Source organism: Felis catus, chromosome D1, assembly GCF_018350175.1.
Source record: "Felis catus isolate Fca126 chromosome D1, F.catus_Fca126_mat1.0, whole genome shotgun sequence".
NCBI classification, from domain to species: Eukaryota; Metazoa; Chordata; class Mammalia; order Carnivora; family Felidae; genus Felis; species Felis catus.
The window spans coordinates 86,555,466-86,583,121 of NC_058377.1; the positions used below are offsets into that span (position 1 = coordinate 86,555,466).

Sequence of the window (27,656 nt, forward strand, 5' to 3'; positions counted from 1 at the left end):
ATGGAATCAACCCAAATGTCTCTCAGCTGATGAATGGATGAACGTAGTATATTCCTAAACTGGAATATTATTTGGCAATAAAAAGGTGGGAAGTACTGATATGTGATAATGTGGACAAGCCCTGAAAACAGGCTAAGTGAAAGGAGCCAGCCACAAAGGGCACACCCATTGTGTGCATCCATTTAATTTTTTTTAATGTTTTTGATTTATTTTTGAGACAGAGAGAGACAGAGCATGAGCAGGGGAGGGGCAGAGAGAGAGGGAGACACAGAATCCGAAGCAGGCTCCAGGCTCTGAGCTGTCAGCACAGAGCCCGACACAGGGCTCAAACCCACAAACCAAGAGATCATGACCTGGGCCAAAGTTGGACGCTCAACCGACTGAGCCACCCAGGCGCCCCAGTGTGTGCATCCATTTAAACAAAATGTCCAGAATAGGCAAATTTATAGAGACAGAAAGTGGTTTGGTGATTGGCTGCCTAGGACTGGGGAAACTGAGGGAAATGGGAGAGTGATTGCTGAAAATGTCCTAGAACTGTGGGAGCGGTTGTACAACTCTGTGAATATACTAAAAACCACTGATGTCTCTACTCCAAACGAGAGGACTGTATGGTATGTGGAATTTATAAAGCTGCTTTACAAAATTAGCTTGGGGAATAATGAGGTCCATGCACAGTCTTTTTCCCCCCAAGCCGCCAGGTGTAATTAACTCGCTGTCAGGGCTGAGAGCCTCCACCCTCTGCCTGTGTTACTCTAGAGATGCCAGGGGTCCCAGTGTGGGAGGCAGGCAGCTTGGCTGATCAGCCCACTCCATCTGAGGGTGTGGGGAAAACCTGGGGCTGGCTCAACTCCCACTTCCAAGGCCGGGGGTGGGGGGTGGGGAACTCCTGGAGAGAAAGGGTGTTTGCCAGGATGACTGACATGGTCCGCACATCCCGCAGCCACAGCAGCTGTGGAATTTCATGTTTCATTCTGGCTCCAAGCTTTTTAGAAAGAATTGCCTGTCTCCCTTGCATAGATAGTGAGAGCAGTTTCAGGAACTGGGTGGCAGTTTACAGTTATACTATAAAGGCAGTGGGGATGTGAGAACTGATGACAGTGGTGATGTGGTAGCAGAAAGAGGACAGGACAAGAACGATGTGGCCAGAACATTTTGCCTTGAAGGCCATGAAGACATGCTGCCTCTGTGTGGCTTCATCATCTGTATGGAGCCAAAATGTGACTTACACATTTTCTGGGGCTGAGGGCTCTCTAGGGACACAATAGAAATCTGAATTATTTTTAAGTTCTGCTATCAAAGAGGAAGAATTAGGAATCTGTTGTCTTAGCAGCTGATCTCTGGATGTTACTTGGGTTCCTGGAGGGTGTGAGAAATAGATTTTCCTCAAAATACTTGTTCCAGGAAATGAAGTGCTATACTACTCAAAGGTAACCTCATAGCCAGATGTAAGCCAACACACCGAAGAAGCAACCGGAGAGGTGCCTGGGTGGCTCAGTCGGTAAAGTACCCAACTGTTATTTTCAGTTCAGGTCATGATCTCACGTTTGTGGATTCGAGCCCCGCCCCACATTGGGCTCCAGGCTGACAGCACAGAGCCCCTCTTGGGATTCTCTATCTCTGCCCCTCCCCCACTTGCACACTCCCTCTCTCTCTCTCTCAAAAATAAATAAATAAACTTAAGGGGGAAAAAAAAAAAAGAAGCAACCAGAAACAAGACTCTACCTGCCTAATAAACCCCTAGGTTCTTCTATCAAGTCCATGAATAAAAACTACAGCTGGGTCCTGCCTACTGGCTTTGGTGTTTCCAAAAGACAAACAACACATCAATGTAATTCCACACTGTGGAAACCCTACAAAGCTCTTCCCAGTGTGGTCTGCCCAGAACACTAAGTATAACGCACAGGTATTTACTATGGTGACAACTCTCTCTAGATAAGTAAAGGAAATCAGGTCAGTGGTCTTGGGACTGTATACTAACAGAGGGAGAAAAGGTATCTACTCCAACCCTCATTTCAAAGCCCTTCTAGCTCATCAACAGTTGCACAACACGACTGGTGGCGAATTTTTAAAGAATCCCATTCCATTTGGGGAGTGCTTTAATTGTGAAGAAAGGCCTTTCTGAGCCAAGCAGAAATCTGCCGCCTCCTTTCTGTCTTCTGGAGAACCACAGAGTCTTAGTGTTTTACAGCCAACCCTGTGTGTCTCCTCTGCTCTATGGTAAACTTGGCCTTGAAAACAGACCAGCTTGCCCCTCTCTGTATCCTCTCAGCTGGGTGACTGAAGTTAAGGCACAGAGTCCATAATGTCCCGTGAGATGGATGGAATCTAACTCCTCTTCCACATGACAGTCCTTCAAATATCTGAAGGCAGCTTTTCAGGGTACAGAGCTGGGGTTCTCTCAATGATCATAACAAACTGGTCTCCAATTCCTCTAGTGTCTGTATCATCCACCTCTTGATTCCCTTCCTTTCGTAACGTCTCTCTCAAAGCATGGGCTTAAAATGGATCCCCAGTGGGGAAGGAGGACCATCCATAAACACAAAAAGTTTAAGAATTATGAAAATAACATAAATGCGTAAGGCCAGAGAGTACATGCCTCAGCCAAAGAGACTCCATTGCAACTTTCTGAAAATCAGTATGCTAGTCAAACACAACACAATCAATGCGTTAGGCCCATAGGCTATCTGGACTCAATGAACGCATCTAAGGGGACATCGCTTCTAGCATTCAGGTCACGGTGGTCTTCCCCCCTCAAACAGAATCCTCATCGTCCACAACAGCAAGAACTGCAAGTAAGGCACATGTCTCCCACCTTGAGCTTGAAGACATGATTTTTTTTAAATCCAGTTCAAAACTACAGTTATCCTTCAAATTCCATTTTATTTCTTTTAGGAAGTATTTCCAACTGTTGAAATCTTTTTGACTCAATTTGGCTTCCCAAACATTGGCTTTCCATCCCATTTCATATTTCCTCTACCTTTGAAAAATCACCTTTTCTGTGTTTCCACTTAAAAAAAAAAAGGATTGGCGTTCCTTGGTGGCTCAGTCAGTTAAGCATCTGACTTCGGTTCAGGTCATGATCTCACAGCTTGTGAGTTCAAGCCCCATGTCAAGCTCTGAGCTGACAGCTCAGAGCCTGGAGTCTGCTTTGGATTCTTTGTCTCCCTCTCTCTGCCCCTTCACAGCTCACACTCTGTGTTTCTCTCTCTCTCTCAAAAATAAATAAACATTAAATTATTTTTTAATTAAAAAAAAAAGGATCTTCCTTATTGTTGTGGGGAACTATTATATTTACAATATATATACTATACTTGTTCTCTGGTATTCAGGAAATGGTAAGATTGTAAAAGGTCTGTCCATGCAGCAACCTGAGGGAAGCCATCACAGAGAATCTAGTCATTTGGATGGGCAAATGTCATCAGTGGGAGTTAATCTGAGGCAGAAATGGAACAGTCACCACCATTAAGACCCAGCCGGTAGCTTAGATGGTCAGGTAACGCCAAGCTTTTCCCTGAGAGAATTAGCCTTAAAAAGTTCCAGTGACTAAGCCGTAAATGAACTAAATAGGAGTGAGGGTAGGGTTCTTAGAGGTCTGGAGCCATAAAGTCTTCCAAGAAGAGCAAGGAGCTATCTGCCTAGTGAAGAGATTTCTGGAGCCAAAGATGCACCTTCCAAATAAAGCATTCACAAAGCCCTGGATAGTATGGGGTAAAAATTTATCGGGACTTGGAGACAAGAATGTTATCATTCATGGAGCAACTCCAGAGTGGAGAGTGAATCCCACCAGATCAAGCAATCGAGAGACCCAAATCTCTCATAGGGTAGAAATATATGCAGTGGCTAGACCTCCCCTCCAACCCAGACAGTGAGGAAGAAAGTAAGAACTCTGCTCTACCAGCCGAGGACTGGCAATCATACGAACCCAGTGTTGTCAGATCTTTCCATTCTCCAGAAAGTCAGAAACCAAGATCTTCATGTGAGATCGTTTCAGTGTTAAATTCTGGCAAATAATTGAGATTTTACAGAATCACTGTCAGGTCAGACAAAAGATCTCTGGCCTCAGGGCCACCTGAGGTTTGCCACCTCAGCTTTAAAGGTTGTGCAGGAAGTTTAAGCTGCAAAAGGGAAAATTCTGTCTTGATTTTGTTCTCTCCTTCCATATGGCAACAAAGTAGGGGTGGGGATGCACCTGATTCTTGAAAAACTGAGCATTAAAACCTTCTAAACCCTTGAAAGTGTGAAAAGATGCTACACCTATACAGCAAGCTTGACCGGTGCCACGATGGCAAAATCCAGAAGCACTCGTCATCTACAGGCATCAGCGGTTTACCTCTAACCTTCACTGGCCCACTTGCAAGTAGCTTTAAGCACTGGAGCTACAGACAGAAGACTGTAAATTCTAGTGTATCAGTTTCCTACAGCTGCTGTAACAAATTATCACGAATCTGGGGTCTTGAAACACAAATTTACTCCCTTACAATTCTGCAGATCAGAAGTCTAAAATCAGCCTCGGTGTCCTAAAGGCAAGGTGTGGGCAGGGCTATTTTCTTCTAGAGGCTGAGGGGAAAAATCTCTTTCCTGGTCTTTCCTAGTTTCTAGAAATTACCTGCATTCCTTGGTGTCTTCCTCACATCACTCTGACCTCTTGCTTCCTTTGTCACATCTCTAACAACTCCTCTGTAGCCAAATCTCCCTTCTGTCTTCTTCTTATAAGGACACTTAATTCCATTTGGAGCCAACCCAGATAATTCAGTATAATCTCCCCCATCTCAAGGTCCTTCACTTTATCCCACCTGCACAGTCACTTGTGCTACAAAAGGTATCATTCACAGGTTCCAGGAATCAGGACTTAGATATCTTTGGGGGTTCATTATTCAACCTACCATACCAAGGGAATCAGACTTACTCAGTTTCTTACAGATGGATACATTTGAAAGAGCTCAGTTAATCTGGATCCTTTATCTCCAGATGAATCTAGATGACTAGTCCTGAAGAAAAACATCACCTCCCCATCAGACCATTAAGGCATCAAATGAGACTAGGTAAATAAAGCACAGTGCTTGGCACATGGTATGCCCTCGGTAAATGTTTGCTATTACTTACTAGTAAGATCTGCATTTTGCAGCAAAAAATATTGAGATTTAAGAAGACATTGAATTATCTGCCCAAAGTCAGACAGATGGCAAGTGGCAGAGATGGGGCCTGAATGCAGGACAGCCCAGCTCTTCTTCCTTCAAAACTAGCTAGACAATTCTGGTGGTATAACCCCATCCTGGGTTCACGTCTATCATCATGACACTGGACTAATTCCCAGCTCTTTTCTCCAGTGGTATGAATGAAATCAGGCATGCTGAAGGCTTAAAAATGTTGTGGGAGTGGGTAAGATAAGAGAAGGGGAGCAGTGAGGAGGATACAAGTTTAAGATACTCAGTCTTCAGTACACTCCAGCTTCTGCTCTGAGGCACTATTTTTATTATAGTATAAAGAAAGCACAAAGCTAACTACGATAGAAATGGCCTGCTTATATGTGACAGAGCAACCAAAACTGAGCGCAATTGTTACAAAGAAAATTCTTTCCACATAACTGGGAAAGTACACTGAGCAGGAACAGTTATCAGTAGAGCATATACCTCGTGACTTTATTCTTGGAGGAGGTGTGGACTGTACGTTTTCCTAAACAGCTTTAAAATGCATAAAAATGCATCCTGAGAAATTCTGCTTTTCCTAGACAGCTTTAAAGTATGTAAACATGTGTCCTTAGAAAGTTTACAAAAAGAGAAAAATGTCCCTCATAGAACACAAATTATGAACCCTCTTCATGCTAAAAACCTGTACGTTGAGGTTTGGCCCAGAAAAAAACGTAATGTTAGAAGAGTAGCTTCTTTAGAAATGATTAATTTTGATATTCCACAGGCACAAGAAGATTAATAAAAAGGAATTGAGGTTTTACAGATGAAGAAAACCAGAGCTGCCCTGAAATCCCTTATCAACAGAAGAGGTTTAAAAAAAAGGGGCGGGGAGGAAAGAAAGAAAAGAGACTTTTGAAGGTAATTAACATTTGATATAAATATTCAAAAAGGGGAAACCTCCACCTGTGACTTCTCTCTTCCACCTCTAGTCCTTGGCCAGGTAGGCATCCCCCTATCTTCACCTCTGTCTTCTCACCTCTGCAAAGTTAATCAGGTTGAAGGAAAGCACCTGGGAAAACTTCAAACTCCTGCATATCCAGAAAATTGAATTTACCCATCAATCTCTGGTCTCTGTCCGTCCTTGACACTCAGGCTTATATACAAGATGCTTAAATGCGTGATTCTTTTTGGCGTTGAAAATAAACTTTGCTGCAAGCCTTGAGAACCATCACCCCTGTCCCATGTGCCACTTTTGAGGGAAAAGAGCATTGGAACCATGTTCAAAAAGTGTGCCTCTTTAAAGGTTAGACACAAGAGATAAGGCTAAACACACCAGTTTAAATTACTCCTGCTAAGAAAAAGAAGAAAGAAAAGAACCCAAATCTAATCAGGCCTCTAGATCTAACTACCTATTTATATAGGAAATACAGGGGATGGAGGTCTAAAGTTAAAAAACTGTAAAAGAAAGCAATCTGCTGAATCCAGGTTGTGAGATATTTTACCAGCCAACTGACCTGCTATCTCCAACATATCAATACCATGAGGAGGAAAAAAAAAAAAAAAAGAGGAGGTGGGGGTGAGAAGCACAGTTACAGCATAAAAGAAACTTAAGGGAGGACAACCAAAGAAATAAAACCAAGCCCATAGAAACAATAAGCCTCTGCACAAATGCTCAGCATTCACAAAGACACACCATGCACAGAGATAGTTGGGACTTGAACTAGAGGACTCAAACTAGAGGACTCAGAGCTGAAAGAACAGGAACTTCACCTAGGAAGCCTAAGTGGTCACACCAGAATGCTTACGTTTAAAAGCTTCACTGATTGAAAACCTAATTTCCCTGTAGCCAGAGTAATTTCAAAATTCGCTTTCACATCCACTTATAAGATATGACTTGAGAAGATGAATACATATTGAATTCTCTTTCTGCACATAGTCAGAGGTGGTGGCAATGAAGCACAACCACCTCTAGCTCAACGTGAGTGCCTTTTTATTCTCTGCCTGGATGTGATGTGCTAAGGGCAATATTTAAATCAAATTCTGCGCAAACATCATCAGCAATGCCATCTAGCCAATCTCTTTCTTCAAGTAATTTCACCTTTTAAAGTGGGAATCTAACAAATCAATTGGTCAAAGGATTATTCTGTTCCTGCAAACATAATGGGAAAGAGCAAGCAATGCAGATTCTTTTATGAATCCAGCACAGAAAGTAGAACCTAAAAATAAAACAACTAAGTTAAAGTTGATTGAGTTAAAAAAAAAAAGGGAATGTCCACAATCTGGTGAATCATGGGTATATAATTTCCTCTGAAGTATAATCTACAGAAAACAATCAGCTATTTTTTTTCTTGAAAAATTTGTCTTCCTCCTCCCTTCAGGTGTTTCATTTCAGATCGCAAGAATAAGATGAAACAATAGCCAAATGATGGAAAGAGCCTAAATGTCCATCAACTGATGAATGGATAAAGAAGTTGTGGTTTATATACACAATGGAATATTACTTGGCAATGAGAAAGAATGAAATATGGCCATTTGTAGCAACGTCGATGGAACTGGAGAGTGTGATGCTAAGTGAAATAAGTCATACAGAGAAAGACAGATACCGTATGTTTTCACTCTTATGTGGATCCTGAGAAACTTGACAGAAGACCATGGGGGAGGGGAAGGGGGAGGGGAAAAAAAGGTTAGAAAGGGAGGGAGGCAAACCATAAGAGACTCTTAAAAACTGAGAACAAACTGAGGGTTGATTGGGGGTGGAAGGGAGGGGAAAGTGGGTGATGGGCACTGAGGAGGGCACCTGTTGGGATGAGCATTGGGTGTTGTATCAAAACCAATTTGACAATAAATGTCATATTAAAAAAAATAAAATATAAGTTGTATGTATCAGATACAAAAAAGAATAAGATGCATTTTTGACTTTTAATGAAAACATAATATAGTTTGTGTCACTATTTTAATGGGTTTTTTGTTTTGTTTTTGTTTTTTTTTTTGAGAGAGAGTGTGAGCATGAACAGGGGAGGGGCAGAGGGGTGGGGGGGTGTGCTGACAGCAGAGAGCCTGATGTGGGGCCCGAACTCACAAACTGTGAGATCATGAGCTGAGCTGAAGTCGGATGCTTAACCAACTAAGCCCCATAGATGCCCCTATGTGGTCTCACTTTTAGTTGGAAAGTATACTATAGTAATTCTAACTATTACACCTTTTAATGAGCACTTTTCCCATGAGCATTAGAAAGAAGGCTTCTCCTCTGCACCATCCTTCATTTTATTTTCTATCCAGGTCTCAAACATCCCTATGGTATCCAGCTCCACATGTTATCTGGAAGGGAGGAGGACTCACCCCACTTTTATTAACTTTGTTTTAATTCTCTGTTGAGTATCTCTTGTTCTGCCCACTCCACATCCATCCCACCTTCCTCTGGAAACAGGGCCCTTTTCCTTTCTAGGAAACCATCCTTCTCTTCTAATCCTCCCCTCTGGCTCCAGGGGTGAGGACATGCTCAGAACCTGGCCAATCAGAACAGTGCATTCTCTAGCCACATGACCCAACCCAGGCCATTCAGAAACTTCCCTGGGTCTTTTGCCGGAAAAGAACCAATAGAGAGCTTTCTCCTTTTGAGGCTGTAATTGCCAAAAACCAGAGCTATTTTTGCCACAATGGAGAGAGCCTGTCTGAGAAGGCAGCCAGCACAGAAAACAGTAGAGATAAGAGACAAGGAAACCATGTCCTAATGACACCATCTGAGACCCTGAATCCAGACATGGGAGTTTTAAAATACAATACAGTAAGGGGTGCCTGGGTGGCTCAGTTGGTAAAGTATCTGACTTCGACTCAGGTCATGATCTCCTGGTACGTGGGTTTGAGCCCCATGTCCATGCAGAGCCTGCTTGGGATTCTCTGTCCCTGTCTTTCTGCCCCTCCCCGGCTCTCTCCCCCTCTCTTTCAAAATAGATAAATCAACTTAAAAAAAAAATAAAAATACAGGGGTGACTGGGTGGCTCAGTTGGTTAGGCGACCAACTTCGGCTCAGGTCATGATCTCACAGTTCGTGGGTTCAAGCCCTGCATCAGGCTCTGTGCTGATGGCTCAGAGCCTAGAGCCTGCTTCAGATTCTGTGTCTCCCCCTCTCTCTGCCCTTCCCCTGCTCACGCTCTGTGTCTCTCTGTCTCTCAATAATAAATAAACGTTAAAAAATAGATAAATAAAAATACAATATAGTAAGCTGCCAAATTTAAATTTTTCCTTTATTGATGCCAGTTACAACTGGGATTCTGCCACCTGCTACAGAAAAAGTCTTGGTTTGGGGCACCTGGGTGACTCAGTCGGTTGGGCATCCGACTTCGGCTCAGGTCATGATCTCATGGTCCATGAGTTCAAGCCCTGCGTCGGGCTCTGTGCTGACAGCTCAGAGCCTGGAGCCTGCTTCGGATTCTGTGTCTCCCTCTCTCTGACCCTCCCCCTCTCACACTGTCTCACTCTCTCTCAAAAATAAATGAACATTAAAAAAAAAAAAGAAAAAGTCTTGATTCATACATAATCTAGCAGTTATCTAAAAGTAATTGGATTTATTTTTTCAGCAAGTTTCTCAGAACATGGTATCTATAAATGAGTAATGGTCCCTTCAAAGTGTTACCTTTTGGAAGATGCCTACTTGTTCCAAACATGTTATCATTACTAAAACCTAAGTTGTATTCCTCTTTTGAAAGTTTCTTTATAGTTCTGGCTCCTAGGTCTTCACTTCCCATGCAATCCTGTCATCAGCCGCTATTTAACAGGGGACACAGGCTGAGTGGTTAACAGCCTGACAACAACACTTGTATAAATCAGCCCTTACGAACCAACAAGCTTTCCTCACCACTTGAAATGGTACACAAACCTCCTTCAACTGACCTTTTCCCTCTTATTTAACACTCAGAGCAGAGCTAAGAGATATTTTACATAGTTAAATCCAGTTTCTCACAACTTTTTGGAGAGAACACAGTCCAAAAACGCCACAGTTTTACTGGGCCCTACCACTCGGAAGGGTATTTTTAGGTGGGACTTACATTCCTACTTCAACACACACAAACACAGGAACTACATTTTCACAGACCACCTTATTCAGACCATATAACAAATAACTGATCTCTCCTTACGTGTGTCTGGCATCGAGGTGATCGTTCATCAGAATCCCAGTTTCATCTAACTCACTGGGTTTACCATTCTCAATGCTTTGGCTCTACGGCCAGAAATTGCCGCTAGGGTGTCCCAGATCCACACAAGAGACAAACCCAACAGGAAAAGATGGAACAGGATCTTTTTAGCCTGGATTCCTAAAGGCTCCTACCCAGCTAGCTTACACGCTCTTGAATCTGAAAAATTTACTCAACTGTGCTCAATTACTTACAAAAAATTATCCTCCCTAAAACCCTAGGATTAAGCACAGGGCTCTTAAGACTAGATGTCCCCTGGGGTGCTTGGGTGGCTCAGTTAAGTGTCCAGCTCATGATCTCAAGGTTCATGAGTTACAGCTCACGTCAGGCTCTGCACTGACCCTCTCCCTCTGTCCTTCCCTGACGTGCACACGCCACATGCACTCTTCCCCCCCTCCACCCTCTCTCTCCCTGTCTCTCTCTCTCTTTCAAAAGTAAATAAATAAACATTAAAGAAAAAATTAGGGGCGCCTGGGTGGCTCAGTTGGTGAAGCATCCAACTTTGGCTCAGGTCATGATCTCACGGTTTGTGAGTCTGAGCCCCACGTCGGGCTCTGTGCTGACAGCTCAGAGCCCGGAGCCTGCTTCAGATTCTGTTTCCCTCTCTCTCTGCCCCTCCCCCGCTTGTGTTTTGTCTCTCTCTCTCTCTCTCTCTCTCAAAAATAAGTAAAACGCTAAAAAAAAAATTTTTTTTTTAAGGATTAGATGTCCTCTGCTTCTCCAGCTGAAATGGAGGCTTGTAGATGTGAAGGCTGTGTGAATAATCATCTTTTTCACAGGCCCCACTCTCCAAACAAACGTTAGTAACACAAGAAAGGATTTCAAGGTGAAGAAACAAAAGAAAATCCTTGTACTATATTCATGAGTGTAATCACATTCATTCTCAAAGAGATTTCGGAGCCAGAGGCATTACTGCTAAAAGTCTTGAAAAGGAGGAAATTCAAAATAGAGACATCTGACACAGAACAAGACTTGAAAAAATGTTGAGGAATACCATCCACGCTCTTGAAGAAAGGGTTAGATCTTTTTCAAAAGTCAGTCATCTCCAAAATTACTTTTGTTAAGTAGGCTTCACGCCCAGCACAAAGCCCAACACAGGGCTTGAACTCATGACCCTGAGATCAAGACCCAAGCTGAGATCAAGAGTCAGATGATCAACTGATTGAGTCACCAAAATTTGGGTGCCCCCTAAGTTAATTTTTAAACTATCCATTCAAAATTCTAATTAAGGCTTCAAAATAAACTTGTTATTTTAGAATTTTATATTTACAAAAAATTTTCTAAGATAATACAGATAGTTGCCATATATCTCATACCCGGTTCCTCTCTGATTCACATCTCACATTAATATAAGTGCATTTGTCACAATTAATGAACCAATATTGACAAAGACTTTGAAATTAACAAGGTAAATCTAAAATTCATCTTGAAGAATAAACAAGAAGTAGCCAGAATTAGTTTGAAAAAAGATCTACAATGCTAGTAAACTTTTCCATCAGATATTTAAGTAGACTATAACAGTATGATAGCTTGACAAAAAGAACCAGAATGATCAAAAGAAGAGAGTAGAGTCTAGAAATGGACCCAAGGAATTTGATAGGATCCAAGGATTGATAAAAGTAATATTTGAAGTTAATGAGGAAAGACTGGATTATTCAAAATAGTTTGGGAATACTGGCTAGTCTTCTAGAAACAAATCAAGGTGGAATCAAGTTGCCAAATAAATGCAAGATGAACTAAATGTTTAAATGTAGAAAGGTAAGGGGCAACTGGGTGGCTTGGTCGGTTGAGCATTCGACTTCGGCTCAGGTCATGATCTCGCAGTTCTTGAGGTCAAGCCCCGCATCGGGCTCTGTGATGACAGCTCAGAGCCTGGAGCCTGCAGCCTGCTTCAGATTCTATGTCTCTCCCTCTCTCTGCCCCTCCCCTGCTCGCAATCTGTCTCTCTCAAAAATAAACAAACATTAACAAAATGTAAATGTAAAAAGGTAAATTAAAAAATAAACCAAAAAGATACTAATAAATAATTAAATTTTTAAAATCTTGAGATGGGAAAAATCTTTTAAAGAATTTTTTTAAGTTTATTTATTTTGAGAGAAAGAGAGAGAGCGTGCAGGCATGTGAGTTGGGCGGGGCAGAGAGAGAGAGAAACCCAAGCAAGCTCCATGCTGTCAGCACAGAGCCCAATGCTGGGCTTGATCCCATGAACCATGAGATCAAGATCTGAGCTGAAATCAAGAGTCAGACACTTAACAGACTGAGCCACCCAGGCGCCCTGATGGGAAAAATCTTTTTAGGCATGATATAAAAGCCAAAAACCTGAAGCAGTAAAACTGATAATGTTTACCATAAAACAAAAAAAAATTCTGCAAGGAAAAGATAAAACCATTAAAAGAATTAAAATACAAACCAGAGGAAATACCTGCAGTGCATATGACATATAAAGGGTTAATATTCTTATCAACAAAGAACCCTTGCAAATCAAGGTTACTAGATGAACTATCCCAGCTTTTAGCTAACCAGTCACCACTTTCCCATGGAGCCTCTTCTCTCTCAAGGACACTGTTCCAGCAATTCTTTGCTCTCCCACCAATAACTTTTTCCCTCTTCTTGATCATTCTCATTGGTAAACAAGCATGCAGGTACTTCTCTCTAAATATAAATAAGTGAAATAAAGCAAAACAATAAGAAACCACTTTGTCCTGACATTCTATCCTCATTGAGCTATATATAACATCATTTCTTTGCTCCTTTTTGCAGCAAAACTCCACGAAGTGTCTTTGTACAAATGCCTCCAGTTTATCTCCTCCTAGAATCTCCTACACACATCTGTATCAGGCTTTCTCTCTCTCCCTCTAATCTTTCCAGATACAACTACAGTTACTAGTTCAGTAAATGTTTCCAGGAGTTTCTCTTTGCAGATACAAACACACCCTAATATGTTGAAAAATTAGTTATCATTGGGTGGTGAGAGAAGAGATATCTTTTCTCCTCTATAATGTTTTGGTGCTGGCCTGAATTTTTAAATACATAAGTAAGCCTGTGTTACTTTTACAATCAAGGGGGGAAAAGTTGTTTTCATTTTGATAAAGTACCATCTTAGCCTTAAGAACATTGTATCTGTGGCTTTGCTTTTAAAATGAAGAGTTAGAAATAAAGCTAGAATGGGATGCCTGGGTGGCTCAGTCGGTTAAGCATCCGACTTCAGCTCAGGTCATAATCTCATGGCTTGTGAATTTGAGCCCTGTGTTGGGCTCTGTGCTGACAGCTCAGAGCCTGGAGCCTGGTTTGAATTCTGTGTCTCCGTCTTTCTCTGCCCCTTCTCTGCTTGTGCTGTCTGTCTGTCTGTCTCTCTGTCTCAAAAATAAATAAACATGGGGGCGCTTGGGTTGCGCAGTCAGTTAAGCACCCAACTTTGGCTCAGACATTGATCTCGGGGTTGGGTTTGTGAGTTTGGGCCCCGCGTCGGGATCTGTACTGACAACTCTGAGGCAAAGGCCTACTTCGGATTCTGTATCTCCCTCTCGCTCTGCCCCTCCCTGCTTGTGGTGTCTCGCTTTCAAAAATAAATAAACATTAAAAAATTTTTCAATAAACATTTAAAAATTTTTAAGAAGAAATAAAGCTAGGATAAATGAAAATTTTCACTTTTAATAAGAAAAAAAACCCCTACTGATATATGCAACAGCCCCTCACTTCACAGAAGCATTTATATGGATGGCCTTTTACTAGCGTAGCTTCTATGTCGATGTTTTCCTAGTTGGAGGTTATGATTTTTTTCTTGGGTAAATGATAGTATACTTCTCCCCCTCCAACACCCACCGCCCCACACACATGCATGTGCTCATGTGTGCTTGCATGCACGCACACGCACACGCACACACACACACACACACGCACACATACACACACACCCTTATCAACAGGCTGAAATCCGACTTCATCTTCTTGTGCTGTCTATCATACTCTTCATATCCATCTCGGACCCCTTCACCACCACTTTCCTTTTCTATAATTCCTGCTTGACCTCTTTATTCTCCTGAGCTAAACAAAACTGTCATTCTCTCTCACCTTTACAAGATGAAAATAACTCCTTGCTTAGAAATAAAATAGTTAGAAACATAGTGTGGAGAGGATGCCTATAAAGCTCAAAATATTTTTTTATGTTTATTTTATTTTTGAGAGATAGAGTGCCAGTGGGAGAGGGGCAGAGAGAGAGAGGGGGCCAGAGGATCTGAAGCCGGTTCTGTGCTGACAGCAGAGAGCCCAATGTGGGGCTTGAACTCATGAACAGTGAGATCACTACCTGAGCCAAAGTCGGATGCTTAACTAACTGAACCACCCAGGCTCCCCAGCCCCAAATAGTTTTTTAAACGAAGAATTTTTTTTAACAAGTTGAGAATATTTTCAAAAAAGCTCTCTTGATGATTGAAACACAGAACTTTGCAATGGCCTACAGAAGCTGAAGCCCAATCATTTGTTATAAAAAAAGAAAAGGATACAAATGTATATGTCTGCATAGAAAAAGGTCTAAAAGTGCATGCAACATAACATTAACAGTAGTTTCATCTGAAATATTGGGGGTGGGGTTAATTTCCTTCCCTGTATGGTTGTATTTTCTAAGTGTTCCATAATTCGTAACATTACTTCAATAATTTAAAAATTTAATACATTATTTGAATATATGGCCAAAGAGAAAAGAGTGGGAAAGGCAAATAGCAAAGGAGGCGATGGGGAAGAAAGAAGTAGCACGGAAGTGAGAAGTGAGGGCAAAGAAGCAAGTCCACTCCAGATGCAAGGAACAGAGACACAACTCAAAATCAGTCTCCATCCCCATCCTGCTGACCCAGAAGTCCCAAGTTTGCGCCAGCAGTACCACTAGGAGATCCTAGGGGAGTCCAAATCAAAGCAAAGAACCACTTTCCCTGGCATAAAGGTAACCATTTAAAAGAAGAAATTAACAAAGTTTTGCTGGGGGTTTAGCTGGAGGATTTCACTCAGGAATGCTGATATTCACAGAACTGCTTCTCTCTACCTTCCCTCTACATCCTAAGCTCCAGGAGCCACTTAAAAGCAGGCTATCTACTTTCAAGAAGTAAATCTCTTGGACGAGTACCTTATGTTTATGAGCTGGAATGGGAAGGTGCTGGGCTGTGTATTGGAACTCCCAGCCAGAGAGGACAGTTATCTCTCTTGGCACAGTTTCTCAGGGATGAGACCATGTCTAGCGGGGATTTTCTCCAGATTCGACAGCCTTGGCCCTACCAAAATGCACAGCTTTGTTTTCACCATACATCCATCACTCATCGTGAGCCTTTCATTTTTCCTTTCAACCATCCACAGGTCAGATACTGTGTGTTCCCAACAGTCTGTGAACTTCTTGGACCAGCAAAGGGACATTCATTTTTCTCAGCACTCCTTCAACATTTCTATTGTATTCGATTTCCCACTCCTCCTGCCCAGCTCCCTGGAGAGTGACTTCTTCCTTGTTTTAATAACTTGGACCACAGTCAAGGTTGATGTGTTACTCCATTTTGTAGGATATTTTCTTCAGAAGAGACAAAACAGACTAACGGAGTAGCTGGGGCTTGTGAGCAGCTTTAGGAATTCAGCGTCCGTTAGGAACACACAGGAAAGGTTTTTAAAGAAATAAAAAGTAGGCAACACAAAGGCCTCATAAACAGAATTATTCATAAAGGTAGACTAATGCTTTTCCTGGCAATTTTCTCTCCCAGTGACCCGCTTTAAAAAAATCTAATTTCATTTGTGAGTGACGAAAAGGGTCGGAGTTAAGAAAGTGGGTTCATAAAGTACCTTCTCTGACTTAAATTGAAATACAATACTCTCCCATTTGAAGTCATAAAAGTAGTTCTGATCTCAATGGGCACACAGATATAAGAAAATGAATAGAGAGAGGAAGAGAGAGGAGTAAATCAGGGTCAAGAGTATCCCCTCCTCCCCATTATATCATGTTTTCATCTCATCTTGCCCATACTCTCCCTAAAATCCCATCCCAACCATTGTAATAACACTGCTCCCTGACATCTAATGAAAGATGTCTCCAAGGAACTGGTTAGGACACAGGGAAAAACCCTGTTCTTTTTTTTTTTAAGTAAAATTTTCAAGGAAAAAAAGACATGAACAAATATTTAATGGGGGTTATTCTGAAGTCCACATCTTTTTAATAAAAAATTTGATAATACTTCATTTTTATGAGTGATATGGAAATTATCTTTTTTTTCTCCAAAACAGGAGTCAAACCTCCAGTTTTTCTGTTATATATCTATTGTGTCACCATGATTCTTCTTACCATTGATTTCAAACAGCGGCAAGACACTAGCTGTGAGTTTAAATAAAAAATATTTATCTTTCTTCATGGAATATCTTTATTCAAATGTGTTTTCCATATTAACAGTGTTTTTGTACCGTGACAAAAGTAAGTGAATATGGCATCAGAAAGAAGAATGACACCAACCCAGATTGTGTCTCCCCCGGACAAAGCCCAATTTTCTACTGGAATAACAGATTCAACTGAATTCAGTTCTTGGCAATTCATGGGCTTGGAGGGTAGAACTAAGGAGTAGCCATTTTTAAGAGCCATAAGAGAGGCAAACTGTGGGTCATGACACATCAGTGGGTTGTAAAATCAATCTACACATCACAAGAAGCATTTTTAAAAATGAAATTGAATACAGTAGAGAACATCAGCATGCACAGCTTGGAGTAAGGGTAAGCACTGTTTTATGAAAATGTATGTGTATGTGTGTGTGCATGTGTGTATACTGGATCTTGGTGTAAAAGGTTTTTTAAGTGTCACTATCTAAAAAGTTTAAGACACTCTGATCAAGGGCTCAGACCCTGGACTCAGAGAGAAGTGGATTCCAACCTGGCTCTGCCACTTACTTGCTGTGTGAACTTGGATTACCTGGCTTAGTCTCTCCACCCACCTCATCTGAAAGATGGACATACCATAGAATCTTAGGATTGTCCTGAGATCAAAAGACCCTTACACAGGGCCCAATAATGTTAACATCCACATAAGGCACAAATCACAAATGGAAACAGGCATTGGTTGACTTACAATATGTTCTAAAGGGATAAATCCAGTGTGAAAGAAGATGTTAGTAAGTTAGACAATTGAAACTTTTTTTGCTCTTCAAAGAGTTGCTCCTCTGTAGGACTACCTATAGGAGATATCTTATCCTTTTCATTCAGCTTTCTGAATAAAAATAGTATTCAAGAAATATATTTTGGTTTCAGAACTCCTTTTCCAAAATGCAAGCACCAGACAAATAAAAACTCTTCTAGTTTTTTTTTTCTTAAATGGGGTTGAACAAAACAAACTTCACTTTGTGCTTCATCCTTACAATATAGCTTCTGATTCCCCAGCAAGTGACTAATGTCATGTGTTTAAAGACCTTAAAAGGTATCAAAATTATCTCTACTATGGAAAGACCCAGAGTTAAACACATGCCAAGATTCCTTATCTGTCATTTTTGTAATCAAGCAAACAAACAAACCCTGTACTCCAGCACAAAGAATTTTAAAAACTGAAACATACTGCTCACTTCACAATCATGTTCTGACTATTCTTGGCATTTAATTTGGGGACAGTTTCTGAATTCTGAGAATGGGAGAGAGAAAAAAAGGAAAGGGTCCAGAAAGAAAGGGTGAGAGCAAGAAGCCAAGGGACATCAGACAAGCTAAAGGACAAAATGCTGAAATTGTCAGCAGCCCCTTGGATGGAAGTGTGGAGATGAAAGTTTCAAGTCAATGGGCTTTTTTACTTTTGGGTCTAGATAGAGAAAGGTGAGATTTGGATAAAATAGAAAAATTGGGGGAGGACGTGGGGAGAAGGATCTAACAGTAACTCCTGGAAGACTCAAAAACAACTCAAAAGCCAGGACTGAGTAAACAAAAGAAAGAAGGATAAGAAGAGGGAGACCGGTGCCAGGGTTCCAGAAAATAAAATCAAAAGAAAGAGCTACAGGAATGTCCCAGGGTGCAGGTTATAGCGCTGGGAAGTCACAGATGTTGAGAATGAAAAAAAGTTTTTGCAAGAATTCTGGAAGACTTGGGGTAAAAATTAAGTTCTCCCTGAGAGATTTAAAAGCAAATAAAGAAAAAGAAAGTTATGTATGCCTGAAAGATCTGACTGATCTAACAGGAATATGTATAATACCCCAAATTTAGTATTTAGTAAAACATTCCAGAGGAAATGAACAGGGTTCCTGCTGCATCATTGTAAAAATTGCTTTCTAGGAGTATGTTGATGAGAATTGTCACCACCTCCATTTTTGCCCTCAATATGTCAATGATAAATAAGAGGGAGAAAGGGAGGAAGAGAGGGAGGGAGGGAAAGAGAGAGAGAGAGAGGGAGAGAGATTCTTCCCATCCCATTACACCAACGCTACACCCTGATTACCCACTGTCAATCCTAACTCCTGCATCACCCCAGGCGCCAGTCAACAAGGCCTACATCATTGGCTTTGCCATCATCGCATCATCCACTCACTTGCTCTGCCCTTCTGTCCATTTCACTGAGCTGGAGCTCCCAGCAGCAACTCTAGAAGAGAAGAAGAGGTGGGGAATGGGGAATGGAGCATGCGTGGCTCTAGCAAGCCCTCCCAGATCCCAGAATCCAATGAAAAGTCACTAATACACAGAGATGTGAAACTAGTTGTCTAGTCCAAAGTGTTGAGCTTAATCCCCAGTGCCACTTGGGTTGCCGGTGGGGTGGAAGGCAGCACATTGAGGCTGGAAAGAGCCTCTGCTTTGGAATTAGATCCAGACTTGGAACCCCAGCTGTACCACTTAACATGATGTGAACACGGGAAATGATGTACATCTCTGAGCTTGATTCACTTATTTGGAAAACAGGGCGACAATACCTAAGCCCTACAATGTTGTCAGGAAGATTAAGTGAGGTGACCTAGAAGAGCACCTACTGCATCACAGGGATGTCACTAGAGTCACTAGTGTCATATCCTAATGTCATATCATATCTTCACTAGAGTCCTATCCTAACGCCGTCAACTTAGACTTGTTAGAAAATGAAAAGTGAATCCTTGTGCTGTTGGAAGCAAGTCCCACCTGTTTGTCTTTTTAAATATTCAGGTGCAAAGCACTTCCCATGCCTATGCTGTGTTCTCCCTATTGTGACTGTGTATCAAACAGGAAGAAAACCTTTTGGTACAACCAGGTGTGAGCACATCTTACTCTATAGTGTCCAAATCTTCATCGCTCAAATACGAATTTGGATCCTGGGCATTATAAACTGAAAGGATGTCTCAATAAGATAACGTAATAGTTAACATCTGTGATATCATTAACAAAACAAACATTAAATGAGGTTGAATTGACACAATTGTGAAGAATTCTAAAACATTCAATAAGTAAAGGACACATTGCGTTTTTCTCAATATTCTCAATCCCTTGTTCCAGACACATACAAAAATCCCCTCTTTATGTTCCTGAAAATTTAATACTGTCCACAAGTCACCAACCGGGGGAGGGAGGAAAGTATTTTAATCCTACAGAGAGCCATGACTATTCTAAAGCTGCACTTTCTTCATGAGTTATAAGTGCCTTTAAAACGGTTCAAGCAGGTGTACTTTTTAAGGGCCATGGAACAGAGAAAACCTTACCCCTTTAAGGTGGCTCCTAAGTTCATCTGATTCCAGGTCATGCATTCAAGCTGGGAGGTCATTTGGTATAAATTGTCACTGTTAGAAAAACATCCAGAGTTAAAAACACATAATTACAAAAAGATATACAGCTATTTCTTCAAAAATCAATGGAGGTTTACCTTTATTTTGCAACGAAAGCCTTCATGTTTTCCAAAATGACAGAATATGGGAGTCTGAAACGATTTTCACCTCACCCCACTGATTCCTGCACAGTTATTCACTTCACACACAGCAGAAAGGATGTGAGAGTAATCTGGAAGCCTTTTAAAAACCTGAGTACAGCAAACACAAGTTTCTAAAGAGGTATTAAACCTTTCAGGGGAAGAGGCTAAAGGGAGTAGAACTCTTGAAAGGCAACACAGGCTGGATAACTCAACATTAAAGTTAAAAGCCTGGAGCTGAAAGTAAAAAGATGGCAGATTAATTATTCGTGAAAAGGCCATTAAGTTGTTTTAATCAAAAGGATAAGTATCATGTGGATTATGAGGGTCTAAAAAGTCAAAGAGTGATGTGTGGTGGATGGTCTAATACTCAAGGATGTGACAAGCAAAAGGAAGAGGATGATAAAGTCTATGTACAACTGAAGGAATCACTCTCTAGAAATTTTATCACCCTAGTACAAGTTGAATGGAGTTAAAAAAAAAAAAAAAGGCCCCAGCCCTTGTTCTAGAAAGTTCTAAGAAGGAAAACAATCTCTGATCATTTACATTAAGACTCCACAGGAGAAAGTACACTCTCATGTAAACCAACCAAAAATTGTTCTCTCCTCTCCTCTTATAGTTATCTCACTCCTAGAAAACCGGCACATAAATCAATGAGCAGAAATCTCCTTAATTACCAAGCTGTGATAGGAATACATTTAGTCCTGAACCGACATGGTCAATTACGAAATTTGAGACCTAGAGATGAATGGGTTGTCTGCGAACCCTTGGTCTAAACACATTACAGAGGAATACCTTCATTCTACCTTCACGGCAAAGAGAGAGAAGCTTTCAATATCTACTCTGTGGTATCAGACCCCAAACCTAGACAACCTCTGTCTTGTCATGGCATGCCTTTGAGTTGCTTCATTGGGCAGGGGCAACACCACATTTTAATTAAGAGAAGGTATTGTCAGGCTAGCCAAACTGGGAACTTGTGGAGGGGGTAAGGGAGATTGCAGCAACTTGGAATAAATGGACACCGTGCTCCCTCTAGGCATAGCTTGATAAATCATGGCCCAGTCCCTCTGCTGTCCACATAATCACTCTGAAAATGATTTGGAACTCCTTCGTGGCGGGCACACAGGATAAGGGGAAAATCAGATTCCAGGAGGGAATTTTACATATGAAACGTGAAGTGACTTCAAACTCGAACTGTGTGTCCTTTCATTAGTCAGTGTCTATCTGGACCCCATCATTCATCCTCGTGTCTGACTGGCTATTATGCTACTACAATATCCTACATATCAATGAAAAAACATGATTAGTTTCTCCTGCAGCTTCTCCATTTGCAGTAGCGGCCCGTGCTGGTCTGTGCCACTACCGTTTCGCAATTCCACAAATTCTTGCTGTAAGGCTGGTGTAATTAATTCCTGAAGGACCCCAATTTTTATTAGAAGTGCCAGCCCTGCTGCATTTAACACAGAAGAGTTTCGTGAACTTTCTTTGGGCTGACAGCTCATTAATAAGCAGCCTCCTCCACAATCTCTACTGGTTTTTGTTCTCTTGCGCCTTTTCATCAAGCAATCCATTTATTAATCTCGCCATTAATCTCAGCCAACAGGCATTGTATTCCCCAGGCAGCTCTGTATTTTTGTCACTGATTTTTAAAAAATTGTTCACCAACTAAAATCACTCAGCTCCGGTTGACAATTTTCCTAGGCCCTATTGGGATGTGGGGTCTTTCTGAAATTATTTCATCCTTGCCTAAGACTAAGACCATAATTTTCAAGAGAGCTGGGAAGCAAGACAAGGGACAGAAGTTTATGCACATGGGTTAATGAGTCCCAAATATCTAACTTTATGATTTAGGAATTTTCTCACAGACTTAAAGAGTAGTCCGGTAGATTCCTAAGGGTCTCTATCAGGAAGTACCCCAAAGAGAAAATATTTTTAAGGCCATTTTCTCAGCCCCCAGAAAGCAAATTTTCTCAAATATTCGGTCTATGTCTTCCATGTATGTATTGTCCTAGTGTGTGCTTAATAAATATTCCATATTGCCCTAATAAGATAGTTACTAGTCAGACAAGGCTATATTGAGCACTTGAAATGTGGCTAGTGCTACACATTGAAATAAGACTTTGACTATTTTGAATTAAATACAATGTACTAAAAATTAATTTCACTGTTTTATTTTTTTAATGCAGCTACTAAAAAACTCCAAATTATAAATATGGTTTGCATTGGTTTTATTGGACAGTGCTGCTCTGTAAGTTTTAAGACCTTGAGCCAATCAGTTCAGCTCACTGCACCTCAGTTTCCGCATCTGCCAAATGGAAATATTAATCTCAATCATTCTAACTTTACAGGGATGTTGTAAAGCCCTAAAAATGGCTCTCTGAAGACTATACAGATCATAAATTTTAATTTTTCCTAATCTATCAAATTTTTCACGGTACTTTTCACACATTCCCCAATATGCCCCACAACTTTGTGAGGCAGGTACAGTGATGATCCCCATTTATCAGAGAAAGAGTGAGGCTCAGAGACATGCCTGATGCTGGCCTGCCTGATGCTCCCACCTCACCTGCCGCATCCCTTTGAAGGCATCCTGGCATTATTTGGCCTCTAAGCTCATCGTCTACCATTTAAATAATAGTAAGTAATCATTATACAATAATAATACAGACAAGTCTGGAGGTGAAAGAGAACATGTTCCAGGAAGCATTGTGACTTTCTCTGTCTCCAGAAAAGTTAAAACATGCAAGATGCCCAACATGTTCTGTTCAGCTAAGAATCCTATGCCAAGATTGCAGGAGGAGCCCCACTTCTTGTTTTGGTGGTCCTGATAGCTCAGCTTGCAAATCCTCTTGAAGGGAGAGAAGATGGGATGGACCAATAGGGGAGAAGGACTTTTAGAAACCCCCCAACCTACTAATAGGTTTCCTGAGTCCAGTGATAGGATCAGAGCACAATTTTAACCACATCCTGCCTTCTGCTGGCTGAAGTTCCTCAGTGGTTCCGTCCGTCAGCTTTGGCTGGCACCACCTTTTTACTGGAAGTCAATGACAGCAATGACAATAACTCCTCTGCTGGGGAGGAGACAGAATGTGAACCCGAGCTAAAAATACTGGACCCAAGCATGCTCCAACTCTGATCTCTTTGGGCAATCGGTCAACACCCAGCTTTCATCGTGAAAACCCACAGAAAGAGGCAGCGCTGGTCAAGGAATGTATGGCCTCTGACAAATAAAGCATCTAATTATTAAATAACCACTGTAGGTGTTGACCACCTCATTCCCAGAGGAGATCAGATAAGCAGGTGGTTTGGCTCAAAGCAACCACAGTGGTCACGTAGGCATTTCAGCTCGCCATCTAACCCTGTTCGGAAGTGAACTCTGCAATTGCAGGCTGCCAAAATATATTCCAAAAGTCATGGTATCCTTTATATTTTTTTAAGTAGACTTTTTTTTAAAGCCCCTTGTTTCCTATGTAAGAAATGTTTGAAGTTGGAAGCAAGGGAGAGAGGAAAAAACCTTCTGTAACTGGGATTAATGCAAGTTGGAGTAAAATAAAAGGAAGTCAGTCCTAGCAAAAAGAGGAACTTAAAAGGAAATCGGTAGTAGATCATATAGAGTTTGTTTTGGCCTGGACTCCAGTATTACTGAGTTCTCGACCTCCACACAAAAAGAAAGGAGGAAAGAAAGCCCTCAGCTAGTATCTGGGCTGGGACTCCTCCGCTCTTCAAATGTGTGTGTAATTCAAGTACATTTTCATCTTTAAGAGTGTTTACTATATATTCAGCAGAACAAGGTAGAAAAATTCATGTCACCAGTAGAATGGAGCTGACGAACCTGCTTAAGACCAGCGTTTCCTCTGCCAGATGGTTGCCAGCTGGCAAAGTAGCACCTTGGTGGAAGTAAAGAGTTTCCCCCAGAAGACTGACGGAAAAAATGAATGAATGGATGGATGAATGAGAAAAGAAAACACCAACCAAGAAAAATGCAGATATAACTGCCATCTGTGATCAGAATTCATGATGTCCAGCTTTTGCTGCAATAGCCCTGTCCCGCACCAACAGAGAGGCCCCTGTGGGTTCACCTCTCTACCTGATAACCACGGCTCAGGAAAAGAGGCTGCAGCCAGACTTCCACACTGCCCTTTTCCTGCGTTCTTCCCCCCAAGGCGCCATAGAGGCTGCCTGTTGAGAAATTTCTGCCCAGCAGGCCCTGGTGAATAATTATTTTACAGTCAATCTCTTGGTATTGTTATTTCTCTCCAGCTCACCAGTTCACCAAAGAAAAACCCACTGGGGATTCAATTTCTATTAATAAACACTTGGTCAGCACAAGAGTTGCAGGAATATTTGAAACTAGATTTTTCCCCCTCCCTGGAGACAAGTCCGTTTCAAGTCTTTGGTTTTGATACTGCCCACCCCTGGAAACCATTTCACCTTTCTGTCTTCATGACTACCTATGTGGGAAACAAATATCAGTATTGTCTTAAGTGAAACTTGTACACCATGTAAATGTACATGTGTTCGCAAGTGAAAAGAAGTGTTATTGAATATAATATTATTTCCTTGGGCATGAGCTGTGCTCTGGCGCATGTCTATGTTGAAAGCCCACCTAACTAGTATATAGTGCACTTCCCAAAGACCTGGCTTCCCCAGAAACTCTATGCCTGCTATGGAAGTCTCTCTCACATGAAAAACAATCTGCTGGTAAAAGCCTCCACTGTCAACTTCGTCGCTCATGAATCAACATTCAAGCATTTAAATTTTTTTTTACTTTTTAAAAATTTTGTTTATCAGTTTTGAAAGACAGAGAGAGTGTGAACGGGGGAGGGGCAGAGAGAGAGAGAGAGAGAGAGAGAGAGAGAGAGAGAGAGAATCCAGAGCAGGTTCCAGGCTCTCAGGTGTCAGCACAGAGCCCCATGTGGGGCTCGAACTCAACGAACTGTGAGGTCATGACCCCAGCCGGAGTCAGACACTTTACCTGACTGAGCCACCCAGGCGCCTCTGAATTGTCAACATTCAATTAAAAATATCTGAATCAGTAATTATTGCTTCCCAAATTGGGAGCAGTTTTACCTAGTAAGGGGCAAAAGGAAATATCCTCATTTAAATTGGTAGCAGATTTGCTAAAGAAGGCTATGCAGGAGCGCCTGGGTGGCTCAGTCAGTTGAGCTTCCCACTTGGACTTCAGCTCAGGTCATGATCTTGCAGTTCCAGTGTTCAAGCCCCTCATGGGGCTCTCTGCTGTCAGCAAAGAACTCGCTTTGGATCTTCTGTCCCCCTCTCTCTCTGTCTCTCTCCCCCACTCATTCTCTCTCTGTCAAAATAAATAAATAAACTTCCAGGAAAAAAAATAAGGATATGCAAACCTAATAAAAGAGCAAGAAGAAAGGGAAAGGACTAGAATATCTTTTAAAAAATAGTGTGGAGAGGAGGATTTTTCAAACACAGGGCACAGAACTCCTTTTCACAAGTAGCTGTGAAAATCAACCCATGAACTGGGCATAGTCAGAGATCGGGGGCTCAACTGAGGTCAGCCAGCAGAGGAGGCAGAAGGCCTTATGGAAGAAGATTCAAAGGACGTGAGCAGAGAAGGCCCAGCTAGCTTCCTGTTTTAGGCAGAAATCAGGGAAAGTTTTTGTGCTTAGTGAGTGTGAATTTTACTACTGTCTCCCCTCAGGAGAGCATGGGGTCCAACCACTCCTGGAACATTGCCTGTGAGCAAGCACAATCACAGTGACCCTACAAGCGGTCATTCCTCCTAGGTCTGGAGGGATGGGGAGAAAGGTCTTTAGGTGCCTTGACTGAACTTCACCCCCAGCAGTTCACCCCAGCAGTAAAGGCTAAGCTAGAGGTGTCTGAAGTATGAAAGACAGACTTTGTTGAATGAGGGCTTCAGGAGAAAGTCTGTTTCTGACGACACTCACCAGGGAGAAAACTGCCCTGAATCCATTAAGGGCTTTCTATTGAAAGTTATGGGTAGAACTAATGGATAATGGGATTTGTTTCATTACTGGAAAATAAAGACCTTTCTCTACTGAGGCCCCGGACAGATGCCACCATTGGAAAGAAAATGGCACTTATTCATCAAGAGAGATAGCAGGGTGCACTGGGTAAGAGGATGGATTCTGAAACCTCACTACCTGAAATCAGGGACCTTACTGTGTCATACTGGGCAAATTCACCTCCCAGGACTTCCTCTATAAAATGGGGATGATAACCTATTACTTGGCTCAAAAAGTCATCATCTGGATTAAAGAAGTCAATCCTGATACAGTGTTTAGAATGGTGTCTGGATGAAGTAAGTCTATAGAAGCATTTGCTCTTCACACTTATCAGCAACAGTGTTGGCACAGATTGTATAAGGGGAGTATTCCAGGTGGAGGATGCTGGTGGTCTGGAATCCCTCAGTGATTCAGAGCACAGATGGGTTTTGAAGTCAGAGAGACTCAGGATCAAGTCCTGGTCTTGATTCTGACTCGCTGTGTGACCAAAGCAAGTTACTTTGCGTCTCTGAATCTATTTCCTCTTCAGTAGGATAAAGATTAGAGTACCTACCTCACAAAGTCATCAGAAGAAGTTAAATGAGTAAACTGAGTGACGCACTTAGCACAGTGCCCAGCAACACACAGTCAGCATGCAATAAATCCTCGTCATTATGTTAAAAGGACTCATGCATGGTTCACCCAGCTGTGATCACGGCCCCTACGGAGAAGCCAAAATCTGTAACCTTTGGACAGAACTCTACCCACCTTCATATGGGGGCAGAGAGGATGGGAAAAAACCATCTCCTATCACCTCCCGTAAGTTAACTGTGAGCATTTTCTATTCACTACTGTTCACATCTACACACAAATGTTCACACATAACTCCCCAGATCTGTTCCCTGAGAGAGGAAAAAGACTTGTATAACAAGGAGAGAATTTTGAGAATTTCCTCAAAGCAAATACATATTGTGCACTGCTTACTTAATATTAGTGTATGTACCATTACCTTGATTTTATTCTGGGAAGGGAGACTACATTAAAGACTGGAGAGACAGAAGCTTTGGAAAGCAGTGGGGAAGAGGCTGGGCAGGCGGCCCCAGGGGGTCAAGTGCAAGGAGGCTAACAAAATACAAGCAAGCCTTTCCCAGGAGGTCCCAATTTTAGATGGAAGGGAATGGAGCCAGGGGCCAATAGAGGCACCACTAAATATCTAAAACCCAAAAGTTAAGCCACTAAGTGATTAAAATTTAGTCTTGTTTCCTATGCTTTTTCAAACACTGCATTCACAAAAGCATTTAGGTACCCTCTCAAACCTTTCTTTAGGAGTAAGAAAAAAGGAAATGACGTAACTGCAGTAATTGCATATGACCAGTTTTAAAATATCCTATACCTGTCTGTTCTATCATTATTACTGTATCTGATCTTGGAAAAGTGATTGAAAATGTTATGAATGTAGGGTGAATGGAATTTCAAAGACAGTACAAAATTCAAGGGAGCAGACTTT

At 41.7% G+C, this 27,656-nt stretch overlaps 1 protein-coding gene across 9 annotated transcripts in view; it reads right to left on the reverse strand.

Annotated features, from left to right (window-relative positions):
* Positions 1–27,656, reverse strand: part of WT1 (WT1 transcription factor) — a 49,600-nt gene that overhangs the window by 12,275 nt on the left and 9,669 nt on the right. For 4 of the 9 annotated variants that reach the window (XM_019812233.3, XM_045039102.1, XM_045039101.1 and 1 more), the window contains 2 exons: positions 19,969–20,046; positions 18,837–18,887 (listed from right to left, as the gene is read on the reverse strand). In XM_019812233.3, coding sequence (XP_019667792.1) covers positions 18,837–18,887; positions 19,969–20,046 — 129 coding nt within the window. Of the gene's footprint in view, positions 1–18,836; positions 18,888–19,968; positions 20,047–20,129; positions 24,915–27,656 lie in introns of those variants that run through there. The other 5 variants (XM_045039100.1, XM_019812234.3, XM_045039105.1 and 2 more) reach the window with 3 other exon arrangements.